Raw genomic sequence first — 19139 nt, 5'->3', positions numbered from 1 at the left:
TACATGCTAGCGTTTAAAAGAGTGTGGGCATAACGTGCCCTGTCTTCGCCCTGCGGGTGGTCGGCCGGGCGGTCTCGGCGGGATGTTATGCCGGAACGATGCATATTTTGGGGTGCATCGTTACACGGCTTTTTACTGTCATCGCATGTATCAATATTTGAAATGCAACGAACGCAATACGATTTTTAATATACGAAAAAAATAATATATGAATAAAACAACATGTGAATAAAATAAACTTTAACTTTACTACGAAGTGGATACTAATATTTGAAAGAAATTGAGAAATTTACTTTTCTTTTGCAGCAAAATTGTTCTCTGTTATTATACACTTTACTATGATATATTATCACGGTAAAGTACGATGAGAGGTTTAAATAAATAATAATTATTTTTTTTCATACTTCAAAAATAAATTTATTTTTTAATATAAAATTATTAATTAATAATTAAGTACAGTCTTGATGATTTAACAAAAAATATACATTCAATCTTTAAGCTATTACAATAGGAACACTTGTTAGAACCATTGTAAACCTATTTACTTTGTAATATTGTAATGAAATAAAACTCACTGAACAAAAATCAAAATAGATTTTTTTGTATCTCAAAATTATGTGTGTATAATATTTTACACTTTAGAATTATGCATGTATATGTATGATAAAGTAATTAATATTATAGTATGAAGTATGAAGTAATTAATATTATAATGTACGAGTTGAATAACAAATGTTAAAATTAACACTACAACGATAAAATAAAGTAAATTGCAAAAAAAAATTTGGAAATTTTAATTGTCATTGAAACTAAGTTACTAAACATTTTATCAGTATTAAATAAAATAAACTAAAAATTGTAAAATTGTAAAAAAATTGCAAAGCAGTTAATAAAATAAATGAGTATTATTATATCAATGTTCTCTATCAATTCTATTAATTACTCCAATATTATTATTTACTTAAAAGTTGTAGTATTCAAAATCTCTCTCACATATGCACACACATACGCGTGTATATGTTTGTATACCGAGGAAGTCATGCAGTATGATTAATACATTGTATACTCCATGACTTCCTCGGAATTTAAACACATATTCAAGTCATTCTTCAAGTCATCGTAATTTGCATATGTTTTTGGTAACGTTATCGTATTAGTACATGTATTGAACATGGGTCTTTGACTTAATCCCACTGTGTCATTGAATTTTACATCAATATGCATTGGCATAAGAAAAGACCCAGTAATTAAAAATACTAAACTTTTCAATTTATCTTTGTCAAGACAGTGAATGTACATGGTAAAATAATGTAATATATCATTTTCTTCATTTGTTAGATGACAATCAGTTACCAAGCAATTAACGATTTTTGTAGCAGTAGGGGTCTGCATATCCAAGAGAACGTCGAAGTCGCAATGATTCCAGAAATCAGCATATTTTGCTGGTGATGCACCTTCCCGAATTTTTAAAATCAGTTTTTTAGGTTTCTTTATAAAAATTTCTGTGGCTATAATTCTTAATTGTTCTGACAATGTCTCGGAACTTGGTCTCGCAAAAAATCTATTTGTTTGAAAGAAGTCCTGAACGGTCTTATTTTCCTTTTCAGTTAAAGACGTAAAATTTTTCAAAGCTTTTTTTAAAATCTTTCGTAAGTACGGATTTACGTAACGTAACAGTTCTTGTAACAAAATGTCAGGATTAACATCTCTCTCAGGCTTTGAAATTAACATCAGTGTGATTCTTGATAATTTTGCCGGTAAATTATTTGTTAAAAGTAACATATGTTGCAAGATTCGCCCAATTATGACGAATTTGTCTATTTCATTTAGTTTGCTTAGCTCCAAGTATGGAACTAAACAGTCTTCGCCTCGAAAAAATATACTCTCACACTTAATAAAAAAAATATTAAACAATTCCTTGGTAAGACCGCCTCCATCAAGACCTAGCTCTCCAAGAAAAGTAACTTGCAAATTTTTGTTAACTATTTCTTCATCCATATATAGATTCATTAAATCATGAAAACAGTGACTCCTTGATATCTCGATTCTGATTGCTTCAGCATCTTCTGGAAGGGACGGGAATACTAAACATTTCTCCACATTAACAGTTTCCTCTTTGGTACCTTAAATTAATTACTCATTATTATTTTTTAAAATCAAATAGTCAAACACAAAATAAATATTGATAATTTTTTTAAACAGTTTTTATCTCTATTTTCCTTGTGAAGAACACCTACATTACTTCTATTATTAAAAGATATATAATTTTCTTTACATACTTAATTGACCATCTTCCTCTTCCTCTTCCTCTTCATCAAAATTATAGTTTTCTTTGGTTCGACATCGTATTGTTGTTGATCTTGACGGACGTGTAATTGTTGAGCGTTGTGATGCAGTTGAAAAGTTATTCAACGAAATTTGCCCTGGTTCCAAATAATCAGGATCATCATCTTCCTGACGTATATGAATTGAGGATTCTACAGGCTTACTTGTTGATGCTCGAGAAGAAGAAAAATCGTGCTCCACAAGAGGCAGATCATTTGGAAAATCATTCAGTGGCAATATAACAATTTTGCTTTGCATTAATTTATTTTCCAAATCTGTTCCATCTTGGATATCTTTTAAGAGAGTGATTTGCTTTGATCTTTCTATTTTTCCCAATTGAAAGCCACACATTCTTAACAAATGTTGAATATGAGGTTGAAAAGATGAAATAATATCTGCCTTTATTTCGTCGAATGAAGAATTTTTTGCTATTTGAGTGGCTTTTCGGATAAACCTAGATATAAAATTTCTTAACACAATAATTATCTCTTATAAATCAAATATAATTCAATAAATAAACCATACCTAATCCTCTCTGTTTTAAATATTTTAATTCTGCATTAGTTGGAAAAAATCGGCATGTGCTAATTTCATCAAAACCAATGTTCTCTTGAAAGTTGTTTTTCTCTTTCTGCCTTTCCGTAGACTAGGTGTAAGATTCCTTCTAAAATTTCTTCGGGTAGCCTGCACCAAGGATGAAAAGTCCTGTTCCTCTTGCGTTGATTTATTAGCTGCATTAGCTGCTATCGTCAACAAACGATTAGCAATTTCCCTTTCGTCGGACATTTTAACCTAAATTTTCCAGAAAGCTTATTTTGCAAGCAACGTTATTTTCAAAGTTACACAAACACGCGGCAAAGTCACATGTACATACTTTATGAAAGCGGTCTCATGGACCGATATTTTCCAACCAATCAGAAGTGTAAATACGCGTAAGGCCGGTTCTACATTAGTCGTATCGTAGCACCTTAGCATCGAAATTGATTCGGCTGTGACTAGTAAATTTCGATGCTACGATGTTACGCTTCTGATTGGTAAGAATACAAGGAGCAGGAGAAGAGATGGAGAGAGGAGAGAGAAGAGCTGAAAAAGGAGAAGGAAAAAATGGAAGATAGAGTAAAAAGGTTGGAGGAAAAAGTAGAAGGAAGAAAGGAGGAGAAGAAGGGGGAGGGGGGAAACGAGAGAGTAGAGGTGGAGGAGAGAATGAGAGCGGTGGAGAGGAGGATGGAAAGGAAGGAGAAGGAGGAGAGAAGAAGAAACATAGTGATAAAGGGGTTGGAGGTTAAAGATGGTGGGAGGAGAGAAGGAGCGGAAAAGCTACTGGAAAGTATAGGAGCTAAGGTGAAGGCAATAGAAGTGAAGAGGATAGCAGGGGATGCAGAAAAAGGAAGGGAAATGGTGCTGCTAAAGTTGGAGAATGAAGAGCAAAAGTGGGAAGTGATGGAGAAAAAGAAGAGTCTGATGGGTAGGAAGGAAAGAATTACGGAGGACCTGACGTGTGGGAGGAAAGAAGGATGAATTGGAAGTTGAGAGAGATAGCAAGAAGAGAGGAAGGACGGGGAAGGAGGGCGTGGATTAAAGCAGGGAGAATTAGGATAGAGAACGTATGGTGGAGATGGGATATGGAAGAGGAGGTGTTAAAGGATGAAAAGGGAAAGATAAGAAAGGAGAGCGGAGGAGAGAGGGAAGAGGAGGGAGGTGAGGTGGGAGGGAGAGGAGTAGGAATGGAGATGGGGGAATAAGAGGGGACGAGGATAAAGGGGAGGACTTAGAGAATGGTAATACGGTAGTCAGAAGAGAAGGGGAGGTGGGAAGTAGGAATTGGAGGATAGTATTCTGGAATGTAGCAGGATTGGAAAATAAGGATAAGGATTTTTGGGAAGGGCTGAAGAAAGAAGATGTGGTGGTCCTGTTGGAGACTTGGATAGGAGAAAAGGGGTGGGAAAGAATAAGGGGAAGACTGCCAAAAGGGTATGAATGGGGAGTGCAAATGGCGAAGAGGAAGAATAAAAAAGGGAGAGCGATGGGTGGGATGATAATGGGATTGAGGAAAGGGTTTAAAGAGAAGGATACGGAAATAGAAGTTGGTAGGGAGGGTTGGATAGCGGGTAAGGTTAGGATAGGTGATGAAAATTGGAGTATTGTAGGGGTATATGCAAAGAAAGAGGGGATGGAGAGGACCTTACAGGAGTTGGAATATATAATGGAGAGAAAAGAGGAAGGAAGGTTTACGATAATCGGGGGGGATTTCAATGCGAGAACTGGGCGAGAAGGTGGGATTATAGGGGAAAAGGAGGGGGGAGGGCAGGCGGGAGGGGGAAGAAAATCAAAGGATAAGAAGATAGACAGAGAGAAGAGGTTGCTGGTAAACAGCATAGAGGAGAGAGGTTGGGAGATATTCAACGGGAACGTGAGAGGAGACGAGGAGGGGGAGTTTACCTTCACGGGAGGAAGAGGAGATACGGTGATTGACTATGTAATAGGAGAAGGAGAAATAAGAGAGAAGATAGAGAGCATGACAGTGGGGGATAGAGTGGACTCGGACCATCACCCCTTGGAAATAACATTAAGAAGAGGGAACGAGGAGGAAGGCGGAAGAAGAGGGTGGAAGAAAAGAAGCAGGGGGATATGGAACGAGAAAGGAATAAAGGTGTTCATTGAAAAAATAGGGGAGGTGGAGGAAAAAGTGGAGGAGTTGAATAAGGAATGGGAAGAAATGGAAACAAGAATAACAGAGGCAATAAAAGGGGTGGAGGAGGAGTTGGAGGGTAACAAGAAGGAGAAGGTGGGATGGTGGGATAAGGAGTGTAGAGAAGCGAAGAAAGAAGCAAGAAGAAAGCTGAGGGAATGGAGGAAGGAAAAAGGAGAGGGTAGCACTTACAAAGAAAAAAGGAAGGAGTTTAAGGAGCTGTGTAAGAGGAAGAAGGAGGAAGAGAATCTAAGATGGGAGAGAAAAGCGGAGGGTGCAAGGAGGGAGGCGGATGTATGGGAGATAGTAAATAGAGAGAGAAGAAAAAGGAGGGGAATTGAGGAGGGAATTGAAGAGGAGGAATGGAAAGAACACTTTATGAAGTTGCTGGGAGGAGTGGAGGGGAGGGTGAGGATGGGAACGGAAGGTGGGAGGGAGGAGAAGGAAGGAGAGGAAGAAGAGGAGATAAGCTTAGAGGAGATGAGGAGAGTAACAAAGAAATTAAGGGACGGAAAGGCAATGGGAAGGGATGGAATTCCAGGAGAGGTTTGAAAGCGAGGGGGGAAGGAGGTGGAGATTTGGGCTTGGAAATATATCAACAGGATATGGAAGGGAGGAGGATGGCCGGAAAAGTGGAAAAAAGGAATAATTGCGCCAATCGTAAAAAAAGGTGAAGAAAAAGGGCAGAGGAGTATAAAGGGGTGACGATAATGCCGTCTTTATACAAGGTATATACGGCCATTCTGGCGGAGAGATTAAGAGAGGAGATGGAGGGAAAAATAATAGTGCCGCATAATCAGACAGGTTTTAGAAGGGGAATGGGAACTATAGACAACATTTACGTACTGAATTACTTGGTGAATAGAAGATTAGAGAAGAAGGGGGGAAAATTGATAGCATGCTTTGTGGACCTTAAGGCGGCCTTCGACTCGGTGGATAGAGGAGTATTAGTAAAAGCAATGAGAGAAAGGGGAATAAGGGAAGGGCTGATGAGGAGAACGGAGGAGCTTCTAAGGGAGACGAAAAGTAGGGTAAGGGTGGGAAACGAAATGGGAGAAGAGTTCTGGACGGGAAGGGGTGTAAGGCAGGGGTGCCCGCTGAGCCCACTGCTGTTCAATGTTTTATTAGCGGATATGGAAGAAGAAATGGGTAGAGTCAAATGGGGAGGGATAAAGATAGGAGGTAAGAGGGTGTATACTTTGGCGTACGCGGATGACGTGGTGCTAATAGCGGAGGACGAGGACCAAATGAGGAGCATGTTGGAAAGACTGGAAGGGTACCTAGGCAGGAAGAGATTGGAGCTGAACGTAGGGAAAACAAAAATAATGAGGTTTAAGAAAGGAGGAGGGAGGGATAGTAAGAGGAGATGAAGATGGGGAGGAAAAGCAATAGAGAAAGTGAGAGAATTTCGGTACCTAGGGTACGTGTTTCAAAGGAACGGAGGACAGGAAGCGCAGATAAGGGAAAGGATCAAGAAGGCGGCCGCAGTGATGGGGAAGGTCTGGGGGATAGGGAAGAGGAGATTTGGGAAAGACTGGGGAAAAAGATTATGGCTGTTTGATAGACTGGTGTGGACGGTGATGGGATACGGAGCGGAAATATGGGGATGGAGAGAAAGAGAAGGAATGGAAAGGATGGAAAAAAGGTATATCAGATGGGTACTGGGAGTGGATGAAGAACGCCATGGTATTTTGTTAGGGAGGAGCTGCAGAGGGAGAAGCTAAGAGGGAGGGCAGGGATGAGGGCATGGAGATTTGAGAGGAAGTTAGAGGAGGGTAGAGGAAGTGAGCTGGCGAGGCTATGTTGGGAAGAGCTGAGGGGAAGGGAGAAGGAAGGGAAGGCAGGCTCAAGCTGGGAAAGAGAGAGAGGAAAGTTCTTTGAGGACAGAGGAGTGGAGCTAAAGGGATTGGAAAGGTTGAGAGAGGACGGAGACGAATGGTTTTATAAGCTGGTTGGAGGAGATAAGAAGACGCAAAGGAAAGAGAGATGGGAGAAGATTGAGAAATCGGATTATAATAAATGGTACAAGTTAATAAAAGGAGAAGGTATCCCAGGATATCTGAAAAAGGGATGGGGAGAGAGTAGATGGAGAAGGGTGGCGAGATTTAGATTCGGGAACGAGATGAGAGAATGTAGATACTGGGAAGAGGAAGAGAAGAGGAAATGTAGATTATGTGAACATAGGGAGGAAACGTGGGAGCATGTATGGGAAGAATGCAGGAGATGGGAATCAGGAAATGGTAGCTGGCAGGAAGCGGCGGGATGGGTACTGGATGAGGAAGGGGGAGGAGAGGAATGGATGATAGAACTAGAGGGGAAAAGAAGGGAAATGGAGGGGGAGAGAACGGAGGGTAGAGAGGAAAAAAAAAGGAGATTAGAAAGGAGAATGGAAGAAGACAGGAGTATAGGGTGGTCGGAGGAGGACGTGAGCGCAAGAAGGACGGAGGAGAAGCTGCTGAGGGATTCGAACGAGGACAGGGAAGAGCCAAGACAGGAAGGAGGGAGGCAGAGGGACGCAGAAGCGGAAGAAGCGGGAGAAGTCAAACAGAGGGGGAAGGAGGAAAGGTGAGGGATAGGGGAACTAGAATAAATGTAAGGTCGCAAATGACCAGGTCTAAAGGGGTGAGAGTTTGTAAGAGGTTTGGGTACGTTCCTCATAAAAACGCCTTGTAGATTGTGAACCCTACGGGGATATACAATAAAACTTACATACATACATAATAGAATTGATAGAGAACATTGATATAATAATACTCATTTATTTTATTAATTGCTTTGCAATTTTTTTACAATTTTACAATTTTTAGTTTATTTTATTTAATACTGATAAAATGTTTAGTAACTTAGTTTCAATGACAATTAAAATTTCTAAATTTTTTTTGCAATTTATTTTATTTTATCGTTGTAGTGTTAATTTTAACATTTGTTATTCAACTCGTACATTATAATATTAATTACTTCATACTTCATACTATAATATTAATTACTTCATACATATACATGCATAATTCTAAAGTGTAAAAAATTATACACACATAATTTTGAGATACAAAAAAATCTATTTTGATTTTTGTTCAGTGAGTTTTATTTCATTACAATATTACAAAGTAAATAGGTTTACAATGGTTCTAACAAGTGTTCCTATTGTAATAGCTTAAAGATTGAATGTGTATTTTTTGTTAAATCATCAAGACTGTACTTAATTATTAATTAATAATTTTATATTAAAAAATAAATTTATTTTCGAACTATGGAAAGAATAATTATTTATTTAACATCTCATCGTACTTTATTGTGATAATATATTATAGTAAAGTGTATAATAACAGAGAACAATTTTGCTGCACAAGAAAAGTAAATATCTCAATTTTTTTCAAATATTAGTATCCACTTCGAAGTAAAGTTAAAGTTTATTTTATTCAGTTCGTTGCATTTCAAATATTAATACATGCGATGACAGTAAAAAACCGAGTTCATTAAAACTAAAAAATTACCATATTCGTGTGCTTTAACTTACTATTAATTAACTTAATATTAATAAAATAATATTAATTAGTGTATTAAGAACTTAATAAATTTACACATAGCATATATTTTTCCTTATTACATTTTTCTTCCAAACTAATAATATTCTCCAGCTGCAATTTTTGTTCTTCACTTATTTGTAATGTCGCGGTAAAAGATGAAAAAGGAATACTCATGTTGCTATTTATAACAGAAACGGAAAGATCGACTCCTAAAGCTTGTAAGGAATCCGAGAGTTTTTCATATAACGTCATATTATCGGTATCGAAAATATCACGCACTGCTGTAGAAGTCATATTGTAATTTTCCAATATTCCATTCAACCACAGTTGCCGTGGAGACTTATTATTTTCCGTTCTTAAACCATGAACATTCCATGCAGATTGAAATGATGATAACTTTTTATTAATAACATTTTTATAAATATATTGTACACAAAATCTGTGCGTGATGTTTTCAATATCTAATAAGCCTTGGTCTTCTAAAGAATATAATTCAGTATAAATTAAATCACATACTTCTTTAAGACATCGACCCATAATCGTTCAATTCTTTGATTATGAACCGATTTGCCAGTTATGTGGCTTCCTCTATGCATGCCGCGAATTGTGTTCATTAAAACGGCCACAAGCAGATTTTCGTATCCGTGATCTGACCGTACTCGTGAAGGAAGACCATAGCTATTTACTGCATTCACAAAGAAATTTACGACAGGATCTGCTTGAATAGATGTTTCGCATACTAAATATATTATTAATCTGGAATATCCATCAATGCAACCATGAATCACAAAACCCCATCTATAAATTTGAATATAAGTTAATTATATCTATATATGATTATAAAGAATCGTGTAAAAGTGTACGAAATTGTTTAAATATAAATAATTGTGTGAAAAAAATAAGAAAGAAAGGAAATAGTTTGCATAATAGATTAATAGAAAAGAACGTATTAAACGAAAAGAAAGTATACCTTGACAGTTTTAAATGTGCGTCTATATGCCATAATGAATTTGGAGTTGCAACTTTGTAAGTTCTTCTCCTTATTGCTCGGCTCCATCTACTCGCAGCACCAATTGGATCTATGGCGTTCAAAGTTTCTCTTGTTCGATGTGTGGGCACAAAAACTCCTGCTGCCTTTAAATACGATTGCATCATCTGCAATTTATTTTTATTATTGCAATTTTTAAGTATATTAGTAAGAATGTATTTAAAATTTTTAGAGAGAAAAAGAGAAATTACTATATGTCCAGCTCTGGGATGCTCTTGATGAATTTGTGCAACAGTTATTTTTAATTCATCATCTGATAATTGTGAAAAGCGCGCACGCATGGGCATATTTAATTCACGTAACTTTTTATAAATGGTACTTTTTAAGCAACCTAAGTGATTTGCCATATTAATAGCGGTATATCCTTCATTGTACAATAAAGTTAATTGTTCTTCATTTAACTCAACAGCAGGACAACCTTTTCCTGTTTAAAAAATTCAATAATTATATATCTACCGGGTGAATCTTAATGGATGCACCAACTTTTTACCATAGGAGATGAGTTACCGACCGCAACTGTAATTGCAGCCGTCAGCTGCGTTCGGAGTAGCCCCGACGGAGCAGCGACAACAGCCAATCATCACGGACAACGTGATTCTTACCAAGCCATTAATACTTGCCGGAAAGGCGTCCAGGAAGCAAGCCGAGGCGGTGAGAAGAGGCCTCGCAAAGATCCAGCAAGAGGGCAGGGAGTCCACCGAGCAGGCAGCGGTCGACGGCGCGCGAGAAGTGAAGCGTCAGGCACCCCTGTAAAATAAAAATAGAAATAAATTAATAACGAGACAGAGTGATGACAACGCGTCGAAACTTTATTTCGTGGCACCAATTTTCTTTTGCAAATTTCTTAATGTTTAGTTCGTAATTCTTAATAACCTCCGAATAATTATGTATGATTTTATATTTCGCGAGGTATAAACATAAAAAAGGTTTATTTAGCATTAACACTTTAGGTTCAGCGTTAGAAATAGTTTCCATTGTCAAAATTGACAGCGCGAGTGACGCGAAAACACAACACGTCAGACATAAGATATTTGTTAATTTTCATTTTCTTTTCTTTCCCCTTTTCTTCGCGCGTGCGGTACGCTTACGAGTAAGGGTAGCAAGTGCAGTACCATTAACACGATTTATTTGATAAAACAAAGACTCAGATAATATGACGTGTATTATGTGAAAAGCGTCAATCAGTAAACACTAAACGCATTTATTTTGTCAATTCCACGGCAAAACCGACTTATTCGGTCAACAAAGGTTTTTCCTCGAACGGCGAACTCGGTCATGTCAACCGTCCTTTGGGTTACAAACCAGTAAGGCTTAAAGACCGGCCCACACGGGAAAGCGGCGCTAGAAGGAGAGGCGCGAGCGCAAAGCGCAAGGTAGAAGCGCCTTAAGGAGATTTGTGCGCGCGAATTAAAGGCCGATTCACGATGGCAGGATTAAATATTAGAGAGAAACGATTAATTTGCTTCTCCCATTCCCCGATGGCGAGTGGGACACGCGGTTGAATAGCAGGAGAGACGACGGAATAAACCCTACGTGGCGCGCAAAGTTGTAGATTCGGCGGTGCCCGACTTAGGATAAAAAGATATAGGGTGTTTCGAAAGTAGTAAACTCGATTGATCATCCGGATCGCGAAAACGCAAACGGCCGATACAGGCGGACCAAGTCACATTCCACAGCATAGAGGGCGACAAAAAAGGGGGACGTCCAGCATAATGGCGCGACTAGTTCAATGATTTGAACCCGAGATGTATCGATCGAGTTTTCGACAAGACGACACGCGCGCGAGTCCCGAGCGAACAACGACACAAACTCCAGGGCAATTGAATCGCTGGAACGCGAAATCGCGAACCTAAACCCCGCCGCGGGAAGCGACAATGGATAAGGGTTCAGGGAGACTCGAAAGGTACAGCGGTACCATCCGCGATGCTATCCGATCACCGGGTCGCGAGATATCGAACCGGGCAAATTTCGCGAGATGTCACGATTAGAGTGGCTCAATGGGTCAGGAAAATGACGGTATAGAAGGCCCGTCGACGTACAATCAGCGGAACGACAAAACGCGAACCGGAAGTCGCAAACGGACCTAGACGACCCAGGTGTGCGGATGGCGTCACCAAAACATCACCACGGGTGATAACGAAACGCTTCGGCAATGTAAACGCGAAGTTCCGTTTCCACGATAAAATAATGTTCAAAACGACAAAAAATTTAACCATCATAATTAAAGAGGAAACGAAACTTCGGGTAAAAGCGAATAGAACATAAGAGAAAGCGGCAAGACAAGAACATGTGAGAGAGCGTACGTGCTTCTATGCGAATTCGCAAACGGCGAAAACACCGAAAAACTGAGGAATTTATCCATTGAATGTATTGTCTGCGAGCGAGTATATGTGAACAATTATCACGGAACGCGGAAGCGAAAGCGAAGGCATATGTCAGAACTGACGAGCGAACAAAAGGGCCCACCATACAGCGGGCGCGTGAATTAGGCGTGCCAGGGCAAAAGTGGGGAAGAAGCTCGAGGATAAAAGGGCAGCAAGGCGGAAGAAACGACGAGTCCGCTTCGCGCTATCAGAAGGTACGGGAAAGTCTTTGTACGCATATCTACACACAAACGAATTGTACTTACGCGAGCGGCGATAACTCCAAGTACGGGCGGAGCCGATCGTAGAACCTGTAAAGCAAAGGAGTAGAATAAATTATCTGTTACATACAAACAACCTGAATCAAAATTATTCGAACGATTCCGCGCACACAACCCACACGAGCGAAAGACTTACCTGTTCCCGTAATACCTACCTGTCGGTGTCACCCAACTGCGACGAGAGGTCCAGAGGAGGTCCAGCGGAGGTGCAGAGGGGCGACGAACCAGCGGTGCACAGCTGCCGTCCCGGAGAAGGTCAACCAAAGCAAGGTCCAGCGATGATCCAGAGTCCCAGCGGGCGCGCCTGAAACAGTAAAGGAGGGGAATTGGCGGAGTCCATCGAAGGGTCAGTGAAATTTAATTACCTCTTTCTCGATTTCTTGAATAAAATCGAGTGGCGACCGATGATAAAAGGACCAGATACAGAGTGTGTCGGTAACAACCCTCCGTCCGGTCACATAATGAACCGAACGATCCATAGGTGACACCAGCTTGAATCGACCGCTTCGATCGACGAGTCCGAGGTGATGTACAGGCAAGTTAAAAACTGTGAATCAAATAACGTATATCGTGTGTACATACTTTTCTAATATATCCAACTGTCTTACGCATTTTTCTTTTTACATATAATTTTATTTAATAACACGATTTCTTATTATTCTCCATCTATGCGCAACGTATTTACCGCATGTACTACGTTTACGCGAGCGTTACTTTTGTAGTAACTTACGATAATTCACTCGTTTACGCAGAGTAAATTATCGTAAGTTACTACAAAATTTCCTTTACGCGAAGGAATTATCGTAAGTTACTACTGAAGTAACGCTCGCGTAAACGTAGTAATATAGTATGGGATCCGGCCGCGTGATTTATACGTTTATCTGTTATTTTATCGAAATGCGATTTTAATGGAAGATTACATATCAGGTCATACATCGCGGCCGGCGTGCCTAGCAAAATCTTGCCGCAAGTACCCTTAATTAGAGCTGTTTTAATTAAATTTTTTAAGACAACTTCGTTCATTTGTTTGCGAAGTAAATGAAGCGTCATCTGAAAGAGAGTGATTTAAAAAACTTGAAAAAAATAGGTTCCCACCTCTCAGTCTGCCGCAACATCCTGGCAGCCAGATGCAAAAAAGTTCTTTTTTGTTAATTATCAACGTTCATCGTGTATCGAGACAATTTTTACACAAATTGAAGCTAAATTTTTCCTCTACACGATGGAATATGGTTGCCTGCGTAAAAGCTGCCGCAACTAGTGGTTGCCAGCATTTGAATGACTCGCTCTCGCCTGCGCGAGCTCTTCAATTTTACAATGTTTTACAATGGAATAATCACAGCAATTTCCTTGAATTTCTTTAATATTACAATAGTTCCTAAACAAGTTTTCAAAAATTCCTTTTATAAATAAATTCCGCCGCTCATTCGTCTTCCGACTTGTCTGAACTCGCAACATCATACTCCAAATCATCAGAATTATCATTCGCGTTTTCAGAACTTTCATTCATCGACACGCGCAATACATCTTCGACTTTCAACGGCGTTGGGTACCCAACGAACCACGTTGGTTTCAAAAAACCATCTAATAACCAACCGCAATCTTCAGCGCGTAATTTAATACAACACGGATCTGTAGCATTTTGCCACATCGAATTTACAAAAATTGCGGCCCTAAAACCCTCATAAACTATTAACCCCATGACCCCTTGATCTTATAACCCTCAAAACCCCATAACCATATAGCCCCATAAGCTTCTAAACCCCTATAATCGAAACCATCGCACTTTGATTATTTATCTTTCTATACCTCCGTAATCCTGTAATCCCATAACTCCTTGACCCTAAAACACCAAAACCCCATAACCCCATAACCCCATTCTAGAATATGCCCAATTACGAATACGCATCATGTCTTACCTGCACAATGTCACGACTCATTCCAAAAACTGCATTACCATGTCGTCAGTATCCAAAAACTCCATAAAAATCATAACTTAATGAGTCTGACCTTGTAATCCATTCAAAATTAGTGTTTTCTCAAAATTTGTACTGGGATGACTGGTACCTCCACGTGGTCAGGATGGGTAACGCTAAAACCAGTACAAATTTTGAGAAAACACTAATTTTCTGACGACATGGTAATGCAGTTTTTGGAATAAGTCGTGAAATTGTGCAGGTAAGACATGATGCGTATTCAAATTTGTAATTGGGCATATTCTAGAATGGGGTTATGGGGTTATGGGATTACAGGATTACGGAGGTATAGAAAGATAATCAAAGTGCGATGGTTTCGATTACAGGGGTTTAGAAGCTTATGGGGCTATATGGTTATGGGGTTATGGGGTTTTGAGGGTTTTAGGGCCAAACAGCTTAATTAAAGCGATTATTGAGATGAGACAAGTCGTATAAATCATATTGTAAGATCACTTCATCAGGTTTTTGGGTTATTTTGCTTATGGGGTCATGGGGTTATGGAGTTTGTCAAAAAGGCCACTCAAATTTCGAAAGCCCTCGCTTATACGAACATTTTAAGCCCAAACTCAATATTTAAAGTCGCTTCAATTTTTGGACAGAGGGAGGGGCCACTTGACGTGGAATGTCACACATATATAATGTGCGTGCGTGCATGCATGCGTGCATGCGCGCGTGTAAAATTCATATTTATTAAAATTCAATAAATTATAATTAGATAATATAATTAAATAAACATAATACATATTTTTTTCTATTAAAATTAAACTGTCACAATAATAATAAAATACTGATTGTTTGAATTTATTCTGGGTGCAATATAACCTCGTTGCTGATGCCCTTCACATTGAATTAAAAATAAAGCCTCTATAGCTTCCAAAAGTTCGTTATAAGTATTTACTGATATTTCAGTAGATATTCTCCTCAAATTTGTCTTAGCCATATACAGTGGACTGTACTCTATATTCTTCGAATATTCATATGATCTTACAGCATCAGCTATAATTTGTCGAATTCTTCTGAGAGTCCTTGCTACATGGACTTCTACTGGACCTCTCTCTTCCATAGTAGTAGCTAAGAAAATGTAAATTTTTGATTACTATAATTTATAATAATAATAATAATAATAGTAATAATAATAATAGAGAAAAAAATAATAATATTTAATAATATGTTAATCTATTGTATTTTTATAAATAAAATTACTACACTTATTAATAATAATAATAATAATAATAATAATAATATATTTTTTTAGCTGTCCGTCATTTATTTTCGAATTTATTTGACGTCTTACGAATAATTAAATTTTGGGTAAATCTGAAGAATAGTGGCCTCCTCACCGATTTCGTTGAACTTAGGCTTAATCGACGCGTTTTTGCACAAAACGACCGAATCTGGTAGAAAAAAGTGTCGCTCTGCCCCGCGAAGCGAGATATTAAACGTAAAAGTTGACAAGAATCAGGTTATGATTCCTGTCATACCGACGAGCTGTAGCGACTACGAACATGCCCTGCAGCCATATGCGCATGCTCAGTGACCGCACGCGCATGCAGCAGATCACGTGACAACTGTTTGGTTGGTAAGTCAGAAGTGTAACATAATTCGAAATGATATTCTTTCGGCGTATAGATTAGTGACGCGCTTTAAAAGTATTTAAGCGTTTAAAGCGCGTCAACTAACCTATGTAGGTTAGTAACGCGTTTTAAAAGTATTTAACTGTTTAATGATTTTCGTTAAAGCAGGGCACACACACACACACACACACACACACACACACACACACACACACACACACACACACACACACACGTGTGTGTATGTGCCCTGCTTTAACGAAAATTACAACTTCTATAAAGCAGAGCGCACACACACGTGTGTATGTCCTGTTTTATAGAAGTTGTGATTTTCATTAAAGCAGGACATACACACGTGTGTATGTGCTCTGCTTTAACGAAAATTACAACTTCTATAAAGCAGTGCATACACACGTGTGTATGTGCCCTGCTTTAACGAAAATTACAACTTCTATAAAGCAGAGCGCACACACACGTGTGTATGTCCTGTTTTATAGAAGTTGTGATTTTCGTTAAAGCAGGGCACACACACACGTGTGTATGCCCTGCTTTATAGAAGTTGTGATTTTCGTTAAAGCAGGTCACACACACACACACACACACACACACACACACACACACACACACACACACACACGTGTGTATACCCTGCTTTATAGAAGTTGTGATTTTCATTAAAGCAGGACACACACACGTGTGTATGTCCTGCTTTATAGAAGTTGTGATTTTCGTTAAAGCACGTCACACACACACACACACACACACGCGTGTGTATACCCTGCTTTATAGAAGTTGTGATTTTCGTTAAAGCAGGGCACACACACACGTGTGTATATGTCCTGCTTTATAGAAGTTGTGATTTTCGTTAAAGCAGGGCACACACATGTGTGCCCTGCTTAGGTTAGTGACGCGCTTTAAACACTTAAATACTTTTAAAGCGCGTCACTAGTCACTAATCTATACGCCGAAAGAATATTATTTCGAATTATGTTACACTTCTGACTTACCAACCAAACAGTTGTCACGTGACCTCTTGCATGCGCGTGCGGCCCCTGGGCATGCGCATATGGCCACAGGGCATGTTCATAGTCGCTACATCTCGTCAGTATGACAGGTCTCATAACCTGATAGTCGTCAACTTTAACTGTTATGCTGGGTCTACAATGCGAGTCGCAAAGTCGTGAGTCGCAAGAATTGACCAATCACAGTCGAATTTGAGGAGAATAATCGACTGTGATTGGTCAATTCTTGCGACTCACGACTTTGCGACTTGCATTGTAGACCCAGCATTAATATCTCGCTTCGCGGGGCAGAGCGACACTTTTTTCTGCCAGATTCGGTCGTTTTGTGCAAAAACGCGTCGATTAAGCCTAAGTTCAACGAAATCGGTGAGGAGGCCATTATTCTTCAGATTTACCAAATTCTGTACTATTACATGTAAAAATAAACAATAAACTTGTTAAATGTTGCTTTATTTTCCAAACAAAACTTTGCGAGATTATGCAAATACAGCAGAAAAACCACGTGTATGTATGTATGTATGTATGTATGTATGTATGTATGTATGTATGTATGTATGTATGTATGTATGTATTGTCACGACTTTTTCACTCCCGGAGCGGTCCGGGACGTGTGCCGGATCAAAAGGGGAAAGGAGAGCAGGATGGTAGGCCTCCCCGGCGATTCTCTCGCACCTCCGACACTCCACGAAAAGATTCTAATGTTGGGCGCCAGACGCGTAAATTCGCGTCCGCGAAATCGCGAGAAACCAAAAACGAGACGCAAAACGAAATGAGTCGGTGTGCGAGGGAATGGCTAGCTCGACCTAATAGCAGGGCGGGGTTGATGAAGGGCAGCGCGGTATTCGGCGGGGTGACGCAAAATAATCAAGATCACGAACTCAAGCGGTTAACAGATAAAAGATAACATTTATTCGGTAGAAATTTCTGCAAAAGCAAATAGCAGGTGGTAGATAACGCGGGCGTCAAATTTCGAATACAAAATATGATAACGCGGACGCCAGAAATAAACGGAAAATTACGTTAACTCAGTAAACGCGCGGAAGGCGCAGCAAGAAAACGTGTGAGGAAAACTAAACTTACAAAATCATCGAGATCATATAATTTCACAGCTAATAATAGTAGACAAGTTCGCGGACAAATAACATAGAATATCGGTACAAATTACGACTGACTACGACATAACGGAAATAAACGCGAAATAATAGCGCGAAATACCGCGAAATGATAATGCGCCACGCTGGGAGCGCGTGAACGCAAGTTCCCAAACCCGTGCAGGGATTCTGTCGCCATAAGAATCTTTCTCTAACGCAAGTAATAATCTCAATCTAACGCAGGGAATAATCTTAAACTAACGCAAAGAGTAATCTTAAACTAACGCCAAGAACCATCTTAAACTAACGCACGAACGCGACGCGAGTAACGTCCCAACGAAAGAAGGAACGAACGCAACATTTGATATCGCCAGGGATATCCTCACGCGAAGAATAAGGCGCCGGGGCGCTTGATGTAACGCGAAATACTAAACTAACGCGAGAAAATATGCGGAATTACTGCGAACAATACTATAACTAACGCGAAATGACCAATTCATCCTAACGCAAGAACGGAGATTACGCACGCGACTCCGATCGAACGCAACACCCGCGATCGTCAGCGATCGTCCAACGCGAAAAATGACGCGCCGAGACACTCGGCATAACGCGAAATACTCGAATTAACGCGAGAAAGATTACGGAATTACCGCGAGTAATAACGAGACACAACATTAAGTCGACGCGAATGGTATCTTAAGGCGATCCACATCCTACCGCAAATAATATCTCAACGCAGCCGATATCACGAGGATACTCTAAATGTCCGAACGCGAATCGTGAGTAACGCAATTAAACGAACGCGAATATCCCTCTGACGCCATTAATTACGCGTGCAGAATCTAAGATTCGACCGGGCGAACTACTACGCATAACGAGACACGCGGTCGTGAACGCCAAGGGCGCGTGAAACGGCGTATTCGCTATCTCGAACGTCGTCATCGACGCGCCTACCGCGATCTCCAGAGGTTCGTATTTTCCGATCGCGATTCCACGGCCACGAGACCATTCCGGTGCCCCTCGCTCTCGCTATCGATCGCTAAATACGCCTTGTCGGCGGATACGCTAATTATCGCGAATTTTCCCGAGCGAGAGCGCGACCCGGGGAGCGGTGTCGTGGCTTTACATGAAATGTTACCGAGGCAACCTCACCGTAGGAAGATCCTCTCCCGAGGGTCCTCGCCGTCGTCCCAAGGGTCGCTAAGATAGCAGCCGGACGTCGTACTCAGCTCCGGAATGCGAGACA

At 39.9% G+C, this 19139-nt stretch overlaps 1 protein-coding gene and 1 pseudogene across 1 annotated transcript; both read right to left on the bottom strand.

The window, feature by feature from the left end:
* Positions 1-1050: 1050 nt before the first annotated feature.
* LOC139786699 (uncharacterized) lies at positions 1051-2676 on the bottom strand. Its single transcript, XM_071725820.1, has 2 exons — positions 2280-2676; positions 1051-2123 (listed from the first exon to the last, which is right to left on the bottom strand). Exons 1-2 carry the CDS (start codon positions 2674-2676, stop codon positions 1051-1053), a joined length of 1470 nt encoding a protein of 489 aa, XP_071581921.1.
* A 5898-nt stretch (positions 2677-8574) lies between these two features.
* On the bottom strand, positions 8575-15269 carry LOC139786698 (uncharacterized; annotated as a pseudogene).
* Between the last annotated feature and the right edge of the window lie 3870 nt (positions 15270-19139).

Source organism: Temnothorax nylanderi, unplaced genomic scaffold, assembly GCF_030848795.1.
Source record: "Temnothorax nylanderi isolate EJ_2023f unplaced genomic scaffold, tnyl_v1.0 TNYL_tig1115_pilon, whole genome shotgun sequence".
Classification (NCBI taxonomy): domain Eukaryota; kingdom Metazoa; phylum Arthropoda; class Insecta; order Hymenoptera; family Formicidae; genus Temnothorax; species Temnothorax nylanderi.
The sequence above is the reverse complement of the archived record's forward strand: the minus strand, read 5'-3'. Positions and strand labels throughout refer to the sequence as shown.

Coding starts and splice junctions, on each gene's coding strand:
- LOC139786699 (XM_071725820.1), bottom strand. CDS start 2,676: ATGTGTGGCTTTCAATTGGGAAAAATAGAAAGATCAAAGCAAATCACT. Junction 2,124..2,279: donor AGAGGAAGATGGTCAATTAA/GTATGTAAAGAA, acceptor AATTAATTTAAG/GTACCAAAGAGGAAACTGTT.